Here is a 21,247-nt window from a genome sequence, read left to right as displayed (position 1 = left end):
TCCCAAAGGATGGCTTTATGAATTAACTACCAGCTCCACTTCCTGCCCCGGCCTTTGCTCCCCCAGGAAGTTCAGAAATACTGCTGTTAGCAAGCCTGTCAAAACTAATACGATCAGCTCTGAAACACTCTGTGACTGCTTGCAGCTACTACCACCCTGGAAAAGTCTTCCAGCCTCCATCCATCAATTTGCCTGTGAAGGTCTGGCAAGGGTCCAGCTTGAGCTGCTGTTTTCTGCTTCTGATTTAAGAGAGTTGCTCCACTGCACTGGGGATGCTTCCTCTCCTTGTTCTCCTCCAAGTCCCAAGGTCCTTACATCATGCACCAAATTTCCTGTTTGTTCTGAGCCACAAGGATGTGGGTTTTTCCTTTCACAATGACCTCAACAATTTTTACACACTTTCAAATTTTCTGTTGTTCCAACCAACCCATCAGTCTCAGTAATCTGCTGTTCACACCACTCAGTTTTCATTTTCATAGTACTCATTACATAATTTCAACGGTTTTTCATCTGCTGACAAAAAAGCTGCCAAGTTTTTGTTGGGTATCTCTGATTTTCCTTGAAGCAGCTCTTTCCTGACATTGTGATGACTTCTGTTAGCTGGTATATGTCAACAGAAGGTAGGTAATATTTGGAGACACAAGATATTCTGCTGTGAATTTCTGTGAAATAATTGAAAAAAGTAATTTCTTTATTCTTTGGCATTCTAAATGAGTTTCCACTGTCCCCAGTGCACAGGGAATATTAAAGATAAAACGCAGATACAGTAGAAATCACCAGGCATTTATTTGTTCACATTTCTCATCTCTTTCATTACTAGCTCTATTTCTTCGCCAAATCATGTTTCCACCAGGATCAAGAACACAGAGGAATGCACTGTGACATCTCTTCAAGACAGCTGCTTGGCCTGGTGGAGTGCATCCCTCCTTCAGCAGAAAAGTATAGATTTTCACTCCTTTGCATTATGTTGTCTATTTGCTCATCAGTCCTTTTATTTGCTTACACAGGTGCACATGGTGTGATGTGGTGGAGTATGTGGGTAACATATTATGAGCCCTGCTCTGTATTTCATGAACAGTGTGCTCTGTGATACGAGCACATCTCAGCCTGACCAAGGCAAACCTCGCCACTGTAGTCCACACAGTTTAGGTAGCACATCTTTGAAGAAAAAACTATCAAACTTGCAATCCACATCAAACTGTAGGCCAGCACCCCACAGGGAGCCAGCATAAGGATTTTAGTGAGCCAGACCATGAAACAAGGGACTTCTTGCTGTGTTTTAAAAGGGGGCATTTATGGGGCCACACTTCTCCTTGGATCAGCATGACAAGAACATCCATGGGGAGTAAGAGTTTAAGAAAGAGAAGAAAGAGATACTCCAACCCAATCAACCCTATTTTGGTTTCTCCATGTCTGGATTTCCATCATCTGGAAGATCAGGCTTTTGTACATCAAAAGTAAAGATTTCTTGGTTGAGTAATATCTTGGTGTACTCCAAAGGGGTTAAACTAAAAGCCTGTGGTGCTCACCATCTAAGCCAAGCTCTGAAGCAATTCTGGACTTAGGGAAGCAGGAAAACTCTGGTCACAGAAAGCAATGGCCCTGAGAGGGAGAGGGTAAGTAAGCTTTGGAGCTTACATGAGCAGTGAACAGAAGTCTGCCCATCATGACTTGGCTTTGGTGCATGACAGAGTAGGGTTACAGAATGCATGGGAGGTCCTGGATCAGGTTTTCCCTTGGGGAAATAAAAAAAACTCTCAACAGGTAGCCTTCTGGAGTGCACCTGCAAACCCTGTGGATCCACTAAATGCAAGATTATAGAAGTTAAACTTTTCTACTGCCTGGATCTGCTCTCTTGGCATCCTCCAAATCACTTGGTCCACTGCATTACCTTGGAAAACAACTCATCTCTCTGAACACTTTTTTGTCTCTCCCAGCTACATCAGATCAACCAAAATGTAACCTTTGTCCACAAGCCTTATCTCTCCAAGGGAAACTACAGATCTGCTTGGGCTGTAGAAATTACATTTATTCTGATCCTCAGCTGGGGCCCAGTTCCTACACAGATGGAAAAAAAACCCAACTTGAAATATATATTTGGGTTCACTGGCATCAGAAGTTGAACTCCCATGAGTTCAGTTTCCTGCTTTACATAAGCTTAGTGGTTTCACATTCTTTTTTACACCAGGATCATTGTATAACTGTATAACTGTATAACTGACAGGCTTATGGTGGGCTGATCAATGATCTCACATCATCAAATACAAACAACTGCAGACAGGTGGGGCACATATTTATATACATGAGCTGAAACAGCTGGCTATAGAAAGACCTTACAGGTGAGCTAATCAGATCCTGGTAAGTGCTGGCAGGTCACAAGTCACCTGAGAGAACTGGCCTAGCCACACTACCAGTTTCCAGAAACCACTGGAGATTACTTGTGATCGCTCTTGTAGTGAGTTTATCACTGGCTGCTGTTGAGCAGCCCCTTAGCTCCTGTTCCACTCACTCCACGGCCACTCTTGAGTAACTAAGCCTAAGCAGGAAAACAGCTGCAGTGACTCACCTTCTGCCCCAGCAGCTTCATCCTGGACTGGGCACATGCAATGGTGAAGATTCAACATGCACAATCACAAAACCTTCAGTCAAGAAGCACATCTATTGATGCTGAACATCACAACAACCAGGCCCATGGCTAACATTTCCTGGAGTTCTGCACAATTGCGTCCATCAATTAACCATTTCAAAGAATGGCTTCAGTTTATTAGGGATGCTTCCAGGCTTTCAGTCCTGTACATCATTGCTGCTTGGCAGGGGCTGGTAGCAATTGAGGTTGTGTATGAGATGTACAGACTGAGCCAAAATCCACAGAATTGGAGAAGGGTTTATGGAAACAGTATCAATATATATAACTGTAATCTCTAGACTATCTCACACACAGAGTGATGAATTTACTGATGGTCTTAATATCCATAAAATTCACAAAGTATTTTACAGAATGCTCTTGGTCTCTGTGGGGAGGGGCTGATGCCCTACGATTCTCTCCCCTGTCCCTGAGTAGTTGAAGTCCCTAGAACTCATGGAAGGAGATTGTCCAAGCAGGATAATTGAACTGTCCAAAATTAGTGAGGATCACTTAGTATCAAAAGCAAAAGACAACTCCTGGTGCATACTCCGGTATAAGGAACAGAAAGAGATAGATGCCAGTCCATGGTATGAATGTTTATGCATTTAGGAGGTCTTTGGAAGCAATATTTGGCTTTCTATGGCATATGTAACTGCTGATTGTAAGCAACTGAGTTTTGATATATTTTAGCTTCCCTAGATTTTATTTTAATTAAAATAATCCAACCCTTCTTTGTCCAGCTCAGTGAACCACCTAACATATCTGAATTCACCTCGTGCCATTGGATGTCACCAGGCACAGGGCTCTGCCATCTGTCCCAGTCCAGTCTTCACACATTTGTCACATTTGCTTCTCTGCTTCCCCTAGCTAGGCAACAGTCAACAAATTAATTCCTTCAGGTATCCCCCTCAAATGCTCCCCTGCTGCCCTGGGACACTTGTCATCACAGATGCTAAGATTTTATTTGTAACACAAGCCTCAAATGTTTCAATTTTTTTTCCCTAGATTACTTTTGAAGTGAAAGGCTCACAAGAATGTTGGTGAATTTCAGCACTTTCTGCAATGTCATTCCAGTGAATATCCAATATTATCATTGGGCAATTGCTCACAAAGTAATTCAGCATACCTCATCTGAGCTGTAAGACACATCTATCAAGACTGAAGTAAAACCTGAGATATAAATGAGTCATTGAAAAAATCTACCAATCTGGCCCTGCCAGTTCATGACACTGTTTTCTTCAAGATGTCCTCACTGACTCCTGTTTTACAGTCAAAGTAAAAGCTTGTCAAAACTTTCCAAAGTAATTGAGTTTATAGCCTCTCATTAGATATTTTTTATTATTATTCCCCCTAAGGGATCACTAAGGTTATTAGGCCTTATTTTACTTATTTTATAACCTAAATAGCCTGGATAGGAGGAGAGTGAGGGGAGGTCTTGTGCTCTTCAACATCCTCAGGAGGGGAAGTAGAAGGGCAGACACTGATCTCTGCACTCTTGAGACCAGTGAGAGGACTCAAGAAAACAGCACAAAGCTGTCAGAGGAGGTTTAGGTTGGATATCAGCAAAAGGCTCCTCACCCTGAGATGGCTAGGCACTAGAACAGGCTCCTCAGGGAAGTGGTCACAGCACCAGCCTCACAGAGTTCCAGAATAGTTTGGACAATGCTTGCAGGCGCATGGTGTGACTCTTGGTGTGTACTGAACAGGACCACAAGTTGGACTCTCTGGGACCCTTCCAACTCAGCTTCTGTGATTCTGTGATCCTAGGGTGATCAAACAAACATCAATGAAGTTTACATAAATCCATAAAACACTATTTAAATTAACTTACACTTGGTGTGCTAAACTACACTGGGCATTTAACACTACCCTAAAGGAGTGGTTCCCTTGCAAATGTGCACCATACATTTGAGTATTGCTCACAATGCAATTAAAGAACCCCAAAATGTGCCAGCAGATCTGACCTCACCTCCTCCCAGCTGGGTTTTAGTACCCAAGAGTGGTCTCAGATGGATACTCAGGTATGAATAAAGTGTAGAATAAACACACTGTGACACTACTCTCCTGTTGCCTCCGAGTTTCTGCTGCAATTTTTCAGTGTGGAGGGCTGCCTGTGCTGGTTGTGGTATCAACTGTATGAACACATGAGCCTAACCAAGCAGCATGTGGCTTACATTTATTCTGAATAAAAGCAAACTATGCAGAAAATAAACCCTGCAGAAATAACTTTGCTCTATCTGCCAAGATTTGTGTGGTCTTTCTAAAAACATTCCTTAGTCCATGTTTTCTGAGAATGCCTTTTAGTGTCATATTTGCCATGAAGTATAACTCAGAAGTTGAGACAAGGCAAATGCTGGAATGCCTGAAGGCATTACCAAAGTTCCTACAGCATCAACAAACATATTCAGTGCCAATCCCAGCACATTCGCTCTGTGTTTGCAGCTTCCCCAGGAAGAGTGAATTCTCTGCTGCAAAAGTATTTTCTGCAAACAGGTTTCCCTTGAGGGGAAACGAGAGCCTGGAGCTGGGGCTGGGCACATGTGAGTGCTCCACTGTGCTACTCAGAGCACCGACAGGAGTGCTGGCATGTCTGACTGATCTGGCAGTGACTCACTGCTTTGTTTCTAGTGAAACAATTCAAGATATGGATTTTCAAGCCTGTTCCTGCAGCTGATTGCACCAGTTTTGCCTGTTACCCTGTGGAATCAGAAACTTCTGCTGCTTGCACAGAAAGTTCATTGTTTACTGAAGAAAACTGCAGTTGTGCTCATCCAAAAAGTATCAATGCACATCCCTGGGAATACAGAGACAATTAATTCCTTATTAAATGTTAATGAGAGATTAGACAAGCTGGACAACCATTATTTTGCGTTCAAATTTCATACACAGGCTGATCGACTCTTTAAGAGCAAAAAGGAGTGAGAATATCTTTTCCAGCCTCTGCTCCAAGCTACAGACTCAAATAGCATCAACAGCTGCTTCACAACACACACACACAAGAGACATTTGCCATGGAACGTGGTATCAGTGCAATCTTCTGATATGGTCCTCAGCCTCTCTGTCTACTGCGAAGCAGGAGAAAGGCCCACTTCCAGAGCACACAGAGGGGGAAAATCCCAGAGCTGTTGCTCCTCCACACCTCAGAAGCTGAGAATAAACTAGGCCACAAGAGTAGATGCTTGCCAAGTTTTATCTTGGAAAACAAGAAGAATATTTATAACCATTGGGAACGTGGAAAAAGCAAAAAAACAACTTTTCAATGCATGATACTAAAATAACCCGAAGTATTGAGTCAGTACTCCTATAGCTGCAGTGCTCTGAGGAAAGAAAGAAAGCACAAGAGCTCACATACCAGTCTTCAAAAGCCTGGTCTCTCAAGCTACCAAGAAGCTCATGCAAGCTGACCTAGTATGAAACAATCATCTAAGGCAAAAATCTTCATAATCTGAAATTAGGAAAATGTACTGACACAAGAATGCTGCAAAGAGCTTTGCTATATATTTTTTACTTTTTCCAGTAAGAAAAAAAAAATATATATATATATATAATGGGAAGAGTGTCAATAAAATACGTCATGCAAATAGGTAACTAAATTTTCTGAAAGATTCTGTAAAATTCATAGAGGCTCGTGGTCAAAAGGAATGACAAAAGTTGGAGCGTCTGCAAAAGCTTACCAAATTTTGTTAGTAAATTACACCCTTGGCAAGGAAATCAGTGTGCTTGTCCCTGACCTCCTATATAAACACATGGCAGTGGGTTATGGATAAAGGGGTAGGGTAAAAGAGAAGAGGGAGAGAGATGTTAATTAAAGAGGGAGAGAGAGAGAAAGGAAGAAAGAAAAAGATGTCACCAGTCCAGGATCTAGTATTGAACCAGCTGGGATGTCCAGGGTCCTGGAAGTGCCCAAGCACCTGGGTTTGTGGAGTTACCTTTCTACAGGTCAGTTATCCCTGCCCTGGAGATAGGTTTCTTGCCTTCTATGCAAATCTGTTACCACACACAGTACATTCTTTCAAACCTTTATGGAAATAGCTCACAGGGCTTCAGCAGTTTATGTTGGTCTTGATTTATCCCTACAATCCATACCCATTTCTTGGCCTCAGTTCTGTGCCTGCACTGTTCTGTGTTGTGCTTATCTTTACATTATTATTATTAAATATTATGCTGTTATGCAATAAGCTGGTGAGATAGGAGAATGAAGAAGTATAGAGTAGTTCATTACAGTTAGTGTTTTAAAAGCAATTAATTTAATTAATTGCTTTAGTTGAAAATTAAAAATATGTCATAACTGGAAAAAAGAGTAAAATCAATTATTTGGAGTATTACCTACATAATCAATTTGATTTTAATCTGACTAGGAAATAATTTAATGGAGAATAAAAGTTTGGAACAGAACAACCCATCTCTTTCTCATTTCTGATGTTCACTGAAGTTGTCACAGTACTGGTCCATTCTCCCTCACAGTTTATGGCTCTTTGATTGTGGATGCTTGCAGACTGTTGCTGACATAAGACTATTGGTATTAGCTAGAGATAGGCAGATGGGCAGCAGAAATGGTTGATAGAGGACTGACAGAGGTCTTGCTATTTCACAATTTTTAGTATTCTCTCAGCTTCCTGGGAAAAAAAAATCATTGTTTGGCAATATACTGCTGTAAAAAGTTGGAAGAGATAAAGTGATAGGAAAGCATAGCCATGACTCCTGGTTAAATTTTGAAATTCTATGCTGCGTATCAATTCCAGTTTGACCTGGACTCCTTCAGTACACTTTTCAGCAGATTTACTCTGGTCTACCTATCTAATGCATTTATGGCTTTGGACAGTCTACCACTCCTAAACTCTCATCCATGCCTTTGCAGGGCTGTTTTCTGTCACCTTCAGGTACCTCAGGGAACAAGAGTGATCACAGGAACATGAATGGAAACCCTGCAGCAGATTCCCTGGGTGCACCATGCAACCTCCTCTGTGACTTGTGCTTAAATGCACAGTCCCTCTGGCCAGGTAAAGCCTGCAAACATCTCTCCCAAAAGACCTTACAGGCTGCCCTCTTCCATCAAGCTAGAGCAACTCTTCCTGTGAGGCCCCTTCCATCTGCCACCCTTCTCTGCCCAGGGGTACACTGCAGTACAACACACCTCATACACACATTGTACAAAATCAGAAGGTACAACCACTGAATTAGAAAAGATTTTATGAGGATGATTCAGCTAGTGCAGATGTCCAGCAGGCAACAATTCCATTTTCCAGCAAGTTTCAAAGATAAAACAGGTTTTTTTTGTCTTTTCACAGAATTGTTTAAATATTTTTCAGGCTATGGACTTCTGTTGAGACTTTTTACTGCTTTGGGCTTCAACTTTCTCATACTGGACTAACTTGCAGGTCAGTCATAGGCATAGCAATGAAACTCCCTTCTAGATGCATAACTAACAGAAAACACAAAATGCTCTCTCTCTTTCTCAAAAAAAGAAAAAAAAAAAGACAGAAAAAAAAAAGGCACAAAATCTAAGCAACTATGAAAAATTTTAACTTTTTAACTAAGAAAAATATCTATCTGACCCATCAGAGGAAAAGATTCTCATTCCTATCTTAGTAAGGGATGATTGATCATGTAACCCTATTTTTGGCTTCAACGTCCATCAGCTGTGAATTTATATTCGCTCCAAATTTATATAAAAACAAACACTGATTACCACACTCTGGTTTTTACCTACATGTGGTAGTCCAAACCACACATACCACTCATCTTATTTCCATATAAGACAACTTCACTATGCAACATTCTCTCTTCTTTTTCAAACAAACTACTGCCCTAATAACTCTCTAGTTTGACACTTAGTTTAAAATAACCACTAGAAATGGCTATATTTAGAGAACAATCTGGTATTGGTATAAAGCCTCTCGTGTTTCTGCTCAAGCACACAAGAATATCCTTGGCCAGGAAAGAAATCCCTCTGCAAAAGGTCTTGTAAGAATTCAAATGCAAAGCAATGACTGTATAGGAACTAGAAAATATTCATTAATTTGGACTCCTCCTGCTTGTTAGTGAACTTCAACTAAGGTTCTATGAAGCACAACTTAGATTAGCACTGCCTAGCTATATGGATGCATATTTAAAATGCAAAAGGTCACCCTACTTGAAATGCTATAAACAACACCTTAAAATGAAGCATTCTATAGCTACATGTAAGTTTTCAAGGCTATGAAGATACTAATACCTGACAGTAGGCATTGTGAAGCTCAACATTAAGCTGCAGATGCAAACATTAAGCAAACCTGTATATTGACACAGACTAGAAAACACACTTTATTCTGTACAGCGTCAGATCTTATCACTGCTTGTAATAGAGATTATCATGCACCTAAGGCCTGCCTCTAAGGGAAGAAAAGATCTAATATGTCCAGTTTTCTTTAAAAAAAAAATTGCTGCTATATTTGTTACACCTTTAAGATCCAGGTACCAAGATAGCTGCATTTGCAATTTGCATTTGGGTATCTCTTTGTTCTCTAGCACTCAAGGCAGATTTTACTTTCCTTAAGAACTCGGAATTTGCACATTCAAAAAGTAGTTTACACTATGGAAAACCATATCCAAATTTGTTCACAGCTAGTGGAGTAAACTAAGCTGTAGCTTAAAGCCAGAGTAGTACTAAAAGTTTCTCATTTTCTTGCAGTCTGTATTGAGTAAATTTTCTGAACTAAACAGTTAAGGATGACACCAAACTGTCAGGCTCCATAATGGAAAATTATTTTCTATAGAGTAGAGGCAAAATATAACAACAATGGCATCGCTCCAGTTCTGCTACGGATTCTCACTCTTGTTCTACTGTAATAATCCAGGACAACATTGGCACCTGACACTTGGGTACACAAATATGGTTCTCCTGGGATAAAAAATACCTCAGTAAGATTGTGAACCATGAAGAAATGTGTCTCCAGGTAACTAGTCTGCTGGTTCCAGCTCCTTCCTAGAGCTTGCAAATGATTGTGATTGTTTGCCTCAAGTGTTTGCACGTCTAAGGCAGTACACCTTTCTGTACACCAGGCAATTTGGCACCCAGGGGAAGAAGAAGAGATTTGCTAGGAGCACACAACAGCAAGAAATACTGATACGAACTGCAGGTCAGCTTGAGAATACATGGCTTGGGAAAATTAAGGACTTGGTTTCCCAAGCAGACACAAGGGAGAGAGCACAGACACCTGCATCTGTCTCATCACTTGCCTTAACCTAGTCTGATGAGCTGAGGGCAACTCAGAGTCAATATCCGTTCATTAATTTGCTTCTCTGCTGGCTCCAGTATGCAATGAAACCAGTTACTATCAACTCTCCCATATGGCCTAAAATGAACTCAATTCACTTTGGCCAAACAGTTGCAAAACTGTGGTCTCAGTCAAGGAGGTTCATGTGCAGAATGATCTGCCAAGAGTGATTAGATGGAGCACAACTATTTTGCTATAACTTCCTCGGGATAACAACCATGTCTAAAACAGGACATGACAAAGACAAGCTTTCAAAAGCAAATTACTAAGAAAGTAGGAAATTATAAAGAACAGATCTGGTCACAAAATGCATCAGAGTACTTTACACTTTAACCTATCTGCTTCCCATGAAACTCTGCAGCCATAAGCATTAGAAATATTAGCTACCTGACAATCAAGCTCCAAAGGTACCAGTAAGTAGCAAGTTTCCTATATCCTGCTTACAAGTAAGAGATCACTCATCTAACAGGATCTACAACAAAGTCATTTCTTCTCTTGCATAAGGGTGCAGAGATTTCATATATACATACATATAAATGGACCAGGCATCTACACATAACATGTGACTATTCTGTTTAATTCTTTACTTTAAAAGGAATTCTTATGTTCTTTTACAGTGCATGAAGATGTCTCTGAAAGACCCCTGCAGTAGGGTTTTTTTAACTTACAGTCAAACATATGAAGATACCACAAAATCATAAAATAGTTGAGGCTGGAAGACACCTCCAGAAATCATCTGGAGGTGATCCTCCTGCTCAAACATGGCCCCCTACAGCCTGTTGCTGAGGACCATGTCCAGATAACTTTTTAATATCTGCAGGGATAGAGACTCCACAGCCTTCCAGCCACCCTCACAGTAAAAAAGTGCTTCCTAATGTTCAGAGGGAACATTCTGTGTTGCAGTGTGTTCCCACTGCCTCTGGTTCTGTCACCGGGTACCGCTGGAAAGAGCCTGGCTCTGTCCCCTTGCACCCTCCCTTCAGGTCCTTCTATTTATTTATAATATCAACTTCTCCCTCAAGTCTTCTTTTCTCCAGACTGAATAGTCCCAGCTCTTGCAGACTTTTCTCATATGAGAGATGCTCCCCTCTCTTAATCATCTTCACAATCCTTCACTGAGCTCTCTCCAGTATGTCCATGTCTCTCTTGTACTGGGAGGGCCAGGACTGGACAAGGCCAGAACTGGATAGAACTCCAGAACTGGATAGGGCTTCAGCAGTGCTGAACAGAGGGGAAGGGAGACTTGAGCTCCTGGCAGCACTGCTAATGCAGCCCAGGACATCATTAGCTGTCCTTGCCACAAGGACATATTGCTGGCTCGTGTCCCACCTGGTATCCACCAAGGCCCCCAGGGCCTTTTCTGCCTAGCTGTTTCTAACTAGGCAACAATATAAAAAACATGGAATGTTCTCCCAAAAGATCCTCCAGTGCTCACAAGCCTTGCAGTATCCACCAAGATTTTCAGTCAGAAGTGACTTTGCCTTACAGATACCTGTAACTCTATGACGCTGGTTAGACTCTTATAGCCAGGCACCAATCTCATCACCTAACCCTGGAATGAACAGACAGATGTTAAAGTGGTGTTTTCTGCATTTCACAGTTCTCTAACCCAAAGAAAGCACTCATCCCACCTGATGACTCCAGCCTTTTTCAAGCGCCAAGTCATGTTCATGGTAATCTGTGAAAAGCCAAAAATTATGTTTCAGGCTGGAATAAATACTGTTTAGCAAATGTGAAAGAGGCCTGTGAAGGGAGTCACATTTTCATTGCCAGATCTAGAAATGAATAGTAAGTATGTTGGATAATTAAGGTTCCCCATCTATGGGGATTTCTACTGCAAGTGGAAAGTGCTTTGCGGACCACTTAGTATTTTACTGAAGAGAAGGGTTTACAGAGTAAATCTAACTTTTGTTTAGTGCATTAGAACAAAATTTTTAATGTCATTATTAGAAAACAGGGAAATCTGTTTATTCACTGATGAGTTATCATTGCCTGGCTTCCTTGCCCTCCAGGCATAACAACTTGCCACAAATGCATTAGCATTTCCCTAGACTCCACTGTCATGCAGAAGCCTGCTCCAATCTTTTTGAAACATGAGGGATAGACATGGCAACAGACTTACAGTATTGATCAATTGTTAGGGATTTAACATCCAAAAATTAAGAGAATCTGAAGATGGAGAATTACTTCCTTCAATAGCTTCGTATCTCACTATGTATGCAACAACTGTAACCTGCCTTTCCATTTCTGTAGCTCTTTATGCATTTTTAATATCAAATATAGTTTGTGGGCCAGGAAATTTGGAGAAACTTGGCATGTCACAACAGTGATCTTTAAACATTTTAACGGTTTGCTAATTGAAAACTGTGAAGACTGTTTCCTAACTTTGGCTAATGTTTCAAATGGAGATCTAATTACCATGATTCATGGTTATTTTCATACTAGACTCACAAGGTTTTCAGAACAGAGAGAAGTGCTAATAACATGTACTACTCATACTTTATCAGGAAATATATCTCTTTAAAACAGCATTCAAAGTATACCAACACCATTACTCATACTTGTAGAGTAGTCTCAAATACAGATCTTGAGCCACATTTGGCAAAGGAAAATGTGTTGGAGGAACGGAACAGCCATATAGTGTAGAAGACACTCTGTTAATCAAAGACCACTATATTCTATATTTTTATGTAAAATTGTAGGAATCTTTGGTTTGATTATGATGTGAAGAAGGACTAGAATAATCACGTGTCAATCTCTGGCTGTCTAGAGACACAGTGAAGGATGGACAAAAAGAGGCTTACTCTTTTCAATGGGAGCAATAAAATTCTTCAAATTATATAAAGCATTCTAAGCAATCAAAGCATTATATAAAATTATATGGACAGCTGTGGCCTTTTAACTGGCCTTCTGTAGCATAAGTGCTAAAAAGTATTAAGACAGTAAAAACTCAAACATTAAAGGAAAATCCCTGTAATTTTTAAAGTATATTCTCTTGAGATGTAACCATAGAAGATTTGGCTCTATTTAGTATGCTTAATCAGTCAAGTAATTATAGCTTTGCTTGTACTGCTCTTGCACACACTGGCAGTAACTGGCTTGGACTTTTTCAATAGGCTTCCAAGTATTTCTACTAAATAGCAGCCTATATAATAAGAATATTAGGGCATATTCAATCTGATTCTATTAAGGGTTTGAACAGTCTGTACCATGTGCAAGATTAACAAGTCTTCTTTACTAGCAGAAATGCTTCTGGAGTGTCTATGATCATCCTTTCAGGACAAGTGCAAGTTTACTTTTCCTGACTACAGATTTGACTCACATTGATGTTTACCGAAATTTTTGGTGAAAATTTCTCCCTTTCCCTCCAAAAAATGAACAGGCAAATGACTGGTTTTCTTTTCACTTTTCAAGATAATTGCACATGTAGTGTAATAGGTGCAACAACCACAAAGTACTGCCTGACCACAGTTTTACTGATAAAAAAAAGCCATGTTGCATCTTGAAATTTGTGAAAAAACTTAACTTCAGTTCATTCTCACACTTGCATTCTTTTTCAGAACGCTGAAAACATTTCTAGCTGTTTTCAGCAAGTGATTTGCATGTCTGTACTTGAATTTTAGCAAACTTCAACAACATCTGCAAGGCCAGAAGTTACATAAAAGTGATTTTTTTGACTGAAGTGATTTCATCTCCATCACAACTCCCAAATACACTTTTGCCTTCCTACAGTTATATTTTCATTTTTTCAGATTGAAGTGGCAGATTATCTATTTTCAGGTTTTTTCATGCAAAACAAAGTCTAGCCTATTGTCAGAAGTGCAAGGTATATTCAGTAAACTTGAATTTTCTAAGAGTCGCTCTCCCTCTCTTGTGGCCAAATTCCGTGGCTCAGTGTAAAATGCACTACAGCAGTTGTTGACTCTGTAAGCACTGAATCAGTCAGTAACAGCTGTATGTGAAAATACACTTATGAGAACATTGCTATTCTGTGGAGAAGAGGAATGATTTGAAACTCATATCTCATGCAGTGACTCACTGACAACAATTTAGTCTTTGTTTGTTCCCCTGCTGCAAATGGAAAGGCCAGACTTATCACAAGTGTCATCATGCATAGGCAACTGCTGCTAAAGCTCTTGATAGACATAAATGTTCTCAGCTGTGGGTTTTTGTTTTCTTTTGGGTTTTTTGTTTGGTTTTTTTGCACAAGACCAGCCTCTGAAGATAGGGAAAAAATATGCTCATAACTGTAATGTGGGCATAGTTCAATAAAAATGCTGTTACTTGGAAGCCTAGATTGGAAGTTATACCTGGGCAAGCAAAATGTAAGATTTCATACTGGGATCAGCAAGGGATAGGCTGGAGCAAGACGGAATGCTCCTCACACATGGTATTACTATCAAGCTGCCAGTGACAGCCTGAATAGGAAAATAGTACGAAGAAACAAGTTGCTAACACAAGAGTGGTGGATGAGCAGTCAAAATTGAGTATACAGGAGAAATGGCACCAGAAGTAAAGGAAAACAAGAAGAACATGAGATTATAAGTGTAAAAGAAGTGTGTGAGTCAGCCTTTCTTTCCCCCTCCTCAGGAAGGATGGTCGTCACTCTAAGTTCAATTACTTTGGCCAGGAACACCAAGATTTTAATTATCAGGTCAAGGTGAAACTGACCATGTACCAAACTAAGGGCCTCAACCCTCCATCAAACAGCACTCTGCAGAGATGGCTGGTTTGGAAATCCCAAACCAATAAGCTCCTGTGGCAGAGTGAATTTATCAGCTGAGAACTTGCTAGCAAACAAGCACTGGGGTATGCCAGCCTGGTTCTGCTGCAGCTAGGTACAAGCTGGTGCAAGTCTCCTTGACTCCCAAGTATACAATGATCTCACAACAAACATGTGAGACCACTTGTCTCATCTCAAGAATTGTACAAAGTCAGCAATGGTACAACTTTTTTTACATTTACAAAACATGTACTTCCCAATGTACAGATAAGTACTGTAGATAGATGTAAAGAAAACCAAGACTTCAAATGTACTAATTTATTTGCTAGTAGGTTTGTAATAGAGCATGACAGAGCACACATCAGACATGAACTGTGTTTGCTGTGCCACAAAAACTAGGATTGCCAATTATCACCTGTTCATTACTCTGCATATTATAACCACATGATGTGACATTCAAGATCAGAGAGCTCAGCTCAAAAGAGGTCAATTTTAAGTCATATGGCACAGCTGTAAATACAAGCTATTTAAATGGTATGCAGGCAATGTTTAGATTTGAGATTCCTTATGCTGCTGCTCTCACGCCTGACTTATCTGATGGTAATATCTGTCCTGTCTCTGGAAATTATTTTCTGTATATTTTTAAGTGTAGCTATGTGATAAATATGTTCCAAAATACAAAATTCAGTTTCCTGAAGTTGTTGTTAGGGATTTTGCTTGTTCATCAGCTTTCCATAAATTGTTACCTGATGGATGCCTGTTTGGAGTGTATCACAGGAGCAGAGTCTTGAAATATGCTTTAAGAATAGGAAAATAAGGCCACATTTGTATGTAATGTAATCTATTATATCACTCTTCTGAGTGAAATCAATCTCTTTTCCTTGAAAATACTGCAGAAAGAGAAAACATTATTAAAATCCCTGAAATGTGTGCTATTAAAATGTATCCTTGGTGATATGTGATATGAAGAAATACACACTTCCAGAATTTTTGAAGGAAAGCAACACACACAAAAATATACATTTGAAGCTGTCAATTATCTTACGAGAGCCAGGTGCATACAGCTGTATCAACTACCAGTTATACCTTTAGTGTTTCACTGCCACACAATTCACTAGGCGATGCATGGGCACATTAAAAAATGATCACTTGCTTTTTGGAGCACATTGCTAACATAAACAATCTCTCTTCCCTATAGGTTGCTGTTGTTGTAGACAAGTTTCTGTCTAGTGCTTAAGTCCAGGCAAGCAGATGCAGCATAGTAAACTCCATTAGAGTGGATTTAAGCTGACAGCCAAAATGCACATTATTTGTAGCACTATTAAACTGGTCTCTGTTACAGTGAAGGGCAATGGAAAACAAAACATACCCACAGTTCACACAAAGAGCTACACAGATATTCTAAGCAAAAATGTAAACATTGTCCAGAGTCACAGAAAAGACATGCCATAATTATTATGTCTAATGAAATTTATTTGTAATAATGTGTTAAGCAGGATGTTCTTACCATCAGGTTATGGCCAGGTCTGTGCTGGACATGACTAAGATGCCAAAACCTAACACTTTAGAATGGCTACAATAGACCCTGTGTTTTCCACTGATGTTGTACGTGGGTATGCATTGTTTTACTTATTACGCTATAATGGATTACTGCCTATTACACACAGAACCTTCCTTTGTTTCAAACAACATTTTGCATTTGCAAAGCATGTCTGTCCTCTAAAATAATTGTGCAACTTGGTTAAAGAGGATCTCAAGATTATTTGATCTTACCCTACATAGTTTGACAGAATGTGTAAGAATTATCTGGTATTTCTGTTGCCCACACATATACTGCTGACAAAGAAGAGAATTCTTGTGGAAATCAGCCACTGTGCATCTGCAAAGCTTTATGCTCCAAAATAACTGGACATGAACTCATACTCTGTACATCTGTAGGTGTTGGTAAAACCAACATGGTATTCAAACTCCTCAGCTATCTCTAACTACTATAGTAGTGATGAATATAGATGTGATTTCTAAATTTCCTATCCATTGGTTGAGTCCAAGAGCTAATCTTTGTCTTATATTCTGAACTTAAAGCTAAATTATCTGTTCAGTGGCATCATGAATGCAAGAACATATCTGGGAGCATGCCTATACCACTGAAATGAAAATGAACCATTGTCCCCTCTGTTAATGTATAGGAGAAACTCACATAAAGCTTTCAGATCTTATCACTGGTAACATACAAATCCATCTGTTGCTCTTTCAGAACCAGGATTACATTATGATTTCTTCCTGAGCAACAACATTACTATGTTTCTTGTGTAGTTGGTATCCTACAAACACATGAAGCACAACATGTTGCATGGAATTTCCCATGCTACAGTGAAAACAGAACTGGCTTGTTTGAGAACATGCTGCCTCAAGCCTGGTGCTGTACTTACTCAGCCCAGGCCATGACCTCAGCTGGGTGTGCTTCCCAACCATAACAAGGCTCACTAGAAATTTATATCTACATCTTTTTCTGTATGTTACATTTTCCCTTGCATGGTATTTGTCTGCTGAAATCATTATAATTCTAAAAGGCAAACACCAAGCTAGCCAGTGACTGAAAAAGCTGACAGTGCTTAAAAAAAACATCTTGATATGTTTGAAGGTCCCGTTCCTGAATTCAGAGTCATGTGAGAGAGCTTGAGGCTTACAGAGGGTTTCACTGAAACAGGTTTTATGGGAGCACAGGTCAACTGGACAGATGCCTCAATTTTTTCTTGTGTAGCTGTTCCTACAAACAGCCACTTTACTAAGGCCTGATTTGCCAGGCTTGAGTATATCACTTAGGAGTGAAATAGCTGTCCTTTGTAGCATTGAGTATTTTCTTTTGAATTGCACTTGATTAAAATGGGCCTTAAAATACCAGTTACAGGTATCAAAACTTCAGCTAAAAAAAAAAATTAAATATTTTCAATCATGAAAATTCTAAAATTAAACAAAAAAAAAAATCTTGTATGCTGGAACTACCAGAACACTAAAGAGAAGCCAGAAACACTTAAAACAGCAGCTAAACCTTAGAAACATATTCATTTAAGTGGGACTGTGTAGCTGTAAACAAAAGCAAAACTTATTCTCACACTTCCTTTCTGTGTTCCTGGCCCATCAGAAGATACTGGCTTCCTTGGCAACTGGGCAAAATACTTTCAAGTATGGAGTGGAAATTTCTGGGCACAGCTTTAGTTATATTTACATCACCTCACAGTTTGGCACAAGACTACACTATTGAGAGATTTATAAGATGCAAGAACTTGCAATTCAAGTCAGATAATCCCTGTGAAAGACCTGCTGAATGTATTTCTATACCACAAATAACATTTTAAAATAATAAAGAAACTCTGAAGCAATGCAAGGAGAAGTGGAACAACTTAAATCCAAGCTGTCTCTCCCATTCTTAACTTTCTCTGTCATCCCAGTAAATTACCACACGTACATATGCTGACCAGCAAATATCAGGACACAGTGCTGCCAAAAGGGACATGGTTTTACAAGACAAAAGAATGAAATAGTATCTAAGGAAGACTAGTTTTGCACACTTGCTGTGTAGATTGAAATGAATTATTTTCAGCTAGATTTAGTTGTGATTCTCTGAATGTATTTCTGAGGAGACTAACAAAATACCTTGTGTGCCAAATGTTTGCACAGAATGTCTTGCTATGATCAAATTACAGACTACAGAAAAACTGTTTATAATGGAAACGCTGACAGAACTATTCCTAGTACGAGAGCTGGTATACCACATATCCTCCCAGAGTGTAACAGTTCAGTTATGTATCTCTGTAAATGAGATGTGCAATAACAGAAGCTGTGCAGCCACTGGTACCTTTGTTTGTAAGGAAAGATCAAACTACAGCAACAAAAATTGTGTTCTGTGCACCAAAAAAAGCAGGCTGCTGCTGATCCAAACCTCTAGTCAAATGTCCTTATATCTGGAAGCACTGCAGTGTGGATGTGCACAACATGATACACACCCATTTCTGCAGGTTTTGTTCCCAACAACTCGCTGTCCCTTGGAGCTGAATCAATACCACTACCATGTGGCTCCCTGTAAGTCACAAGGAGGAAGTAAGTGCTGCTGTGCAGACAAATAGATCAATATGGCATGGTGTTAGGAGGGTCAGCAAAGATGGTTACTAAATTTCCACTAGTACCTTCAAAAATACAGGGAAACCTATGTATATTTAAATAAGTAAATAATCTAAGCTTTATGCATCACATAAATAAGAGAAAAAGCAACTATTTCAATTACCACATCCTTGCAGGCTTTTCTGAGTTAGGGGTTTTTGTACATTCGTTGTTCAAAGCCCACTGACTAATCTAAAAAGTAACAATGAAGATGACTTACAGGTGAGAACTGGGTATGAATCAGGGGGGGAAAAGGTTGTTTTACTCAACTGAGAGACAAGTGGAATACAAAACTGGACCATCCACTTTTGAATGGAGCACTGATTAATGGATTCCGAGGGGGTGTCTATCTCTTTGTATCTGTACTCACCTCTTCATTATTCTTTGCACTTGTTTTTGAGCTTGAAAACTTCAAAAACACATAGTCTCTATAACTGTGTGAGCATAGCTTTCTCTTCATGAATGACAATTTGGTGAACACCTAATCAAAATTAAATTACCCAGTTACAACCATGCTGTGTATGTTTTTGTTTAATGTTTTGTTCATGCAGATTATGTCAAAAATTGGATCCCACACATTACCAAGTAGTTGCAGTTGCATGGCAACTATGGAGTGACTGGATTTTGTTCTCTTTTCAATAGCATTAAGTCATATAAAGCCAAATACAATTTAGTGAAATACTTGACTTTTTCTGTTGAACGGCAGATAAAGGAGAAAAGTCTTCATTGAACATGTTGTAAGGATACTCTTGCCAAAGATTGTCTCTTGCCCTGGAAATGCATCCGCTTTTGAAGAGAACCCAAAATATATTAAAAAAAAAAAAAGGCAGCTTAATAGGAATGTCACAGATGTGGCGGGTTTTTTAGAAAGAGGATTTGATGAGAGACACCTTTTCCCAACAAAAAGTGAAAGACAGAGAAAGAAAGGAGATTCCTGAGGCATCCTGCAGAAACCTGCGGAGATACCTGTGCCGGGGGAATGCAGACGCCTCCCCGCAGGGACTGCCCATCACCAGCTGTCAGGGGATTGTCACCCACACGGGAGGAATTCCACGGCGGCTGTTCCCCGGGGAAAACCGAGCGGCGCGGCACCGCCGGCGGCAGCGGCACGCCGAGATGCGGCCGCCCCGCCGCGGGGTCCGGCAGCGCCGGGCGGAAAGGTGAGCGCGGGAGAAGCTGCTCTCACCTTCCCCGTGCAGCGTCCAGGGCAGATGCGCGTAGTCCCACTGGTAGCCGCAGGCGCTGTCCTCGAAAGTGCATGACCCGGGCGAGAGCAAGGCCGCCCCGGCGAGCCGTAGAGCTGCAAGGACAAAACGAGCCCCGGTCACGGCGCGCCCGGCCCAGGGGCCGCCGCCGCCCCCGGAGCAGCGGCCGGGCGGGTGGGAGGCGTTCCCGCCGCCGCTTACCGTGCGCGGCGAGCAGGCAGAGCCGCAGCATCTTCCGCGGCGGGGCCGGGCTGGGGCGGGGAGAGCGCGGCGCTGAGCGCGGCCGCCCCGGGGCGCGGAGTGCGGCGGGGCTGGGAGCGGGACGCCGGCGGGGCGCGGGGAGGGCAGCGCGGCCGGGCAGGCGGGGCAGGGACAGGGAGGGCCCGCGGACACGGCGGGTGGGCGGCCCGGCCCACTCCTGTCGCGGAGCGAGGTCGGTCCCGCACGGTGGCCCAAGGCCGGAGAGGCTGAGGCTGGAGTGCCCTCCAGAGTGGGGGGTGCCGCCCCCTCTCCGGGCAAGTCTGCGTAAGAGTATCACGCCCCGCACAGGGAAAATGCGTTTTCCTACGTTTAAGTATCTTTTCCCGCGTTTCAGCCTGTACGCAGGGCGTTGCTTCTGTCATTGCATACCGTCACTGGGTACCACTCGAAGAGCTTGGCGCCGTCTGATGTATTCCCCTGTCAGGTGTTTGTACACAACAGTAAGATGACCACTCAAACACATCTGCAGAGGACAAAGGGGCTCCCACCCCTCCAGAGCTCCTGTGTTACCAGAGCTTGTCCTTCCGTCCTTCCCTTCCACTAAACTTGTCCTTCCAGAGGACTATGGCAGAGTACTCTGGCACTTTTAGCTAAGAATGATCCAGCAGCTGCTGAGATGCTCTAGGTGCTGTAGTTTATAGGCTTACAGGATAACTCAGGACTGGACCACAAGAGATGTCAAGTCCAAACCCTGCCCAAAAGCAGAGCTAGCTTTGAGCTTAGATCAGGTTGCTCAGTTGGACTTTGATAACATCCAAGGCTAGTGACAGCATAGCCTACCTGGGTCCTGGCTCCAGTCCTGGGCTGGTTTTGTGGGGAAAATGTTTCTTCCTTGTGAATGCTCCGAATTTCCACTGTTTCAGCTGTGCTATTCCCTCTCACTCTCCAACCCTATAACCACTCTGATGAGTCCTGATGCTGCATTTCTGTCCCTCTCCTGTCCATACTAGGACTGCTGTTGGGTGTTGCCAAAGTCATCCCTCTTCCCAGCTGAACCAGACCTGGCTCTGGACCCTCT

General features: G+C 41.4%; 1 protein-coding gene across 2 annotated transcripts in view; it reads right to left on the bottom strand.

Moving 5' to 3' along the window:
* MAMDC2 (MAM domain containing 2) overlaps nt 1–20,522 on the bottom strand; it is a 56,166-nt gene extending 35,644 nt beyond the window's left edge. The window contains exons 1-2 of one of the 2 annotated variants that reach the window (XM_063423162.1): nt 20,170–20,522; nt 19,950–20,063 (exon numbers count right to left, since the gene is read on the bottom strand). In XM_063423162.1, the coding sequence (XP_063279232.1) occupies nt 19,950–20,063; nt 20,170–20,200 (145 nt within the window). In that variant the 5' untranslated portion in view covers nt 20,201–20,522. The remainder of the gene's footprint in view (nt 1–19,949; nt 20,064–20,169) is intronic. The other variant, XM_063423161.1, reaches the window with a different exon arrangement.
* Nucleotides 20,523–21,247: the final 725 nt, after the last annotated feature.

This window comes from Prinia subflava, chromosome Z (assembly GCF_021018805.1).
Source record: "Prinia subflava isolate CZ2003 ecotype Zambia chromosome Z, Cam_Psub_1.2, whole genome shotgun sequence".
Lineage (NCBI taxonomy): Eukaryota > Metazoa > Chordata > Aves > Passeriformes > Cisticolidae > Prinia > Prinia subflava.
Note: the sequence above shows the minus strand (reverse complement) of the source record. Positions and strands in the feature narration are given on the sequence as shown.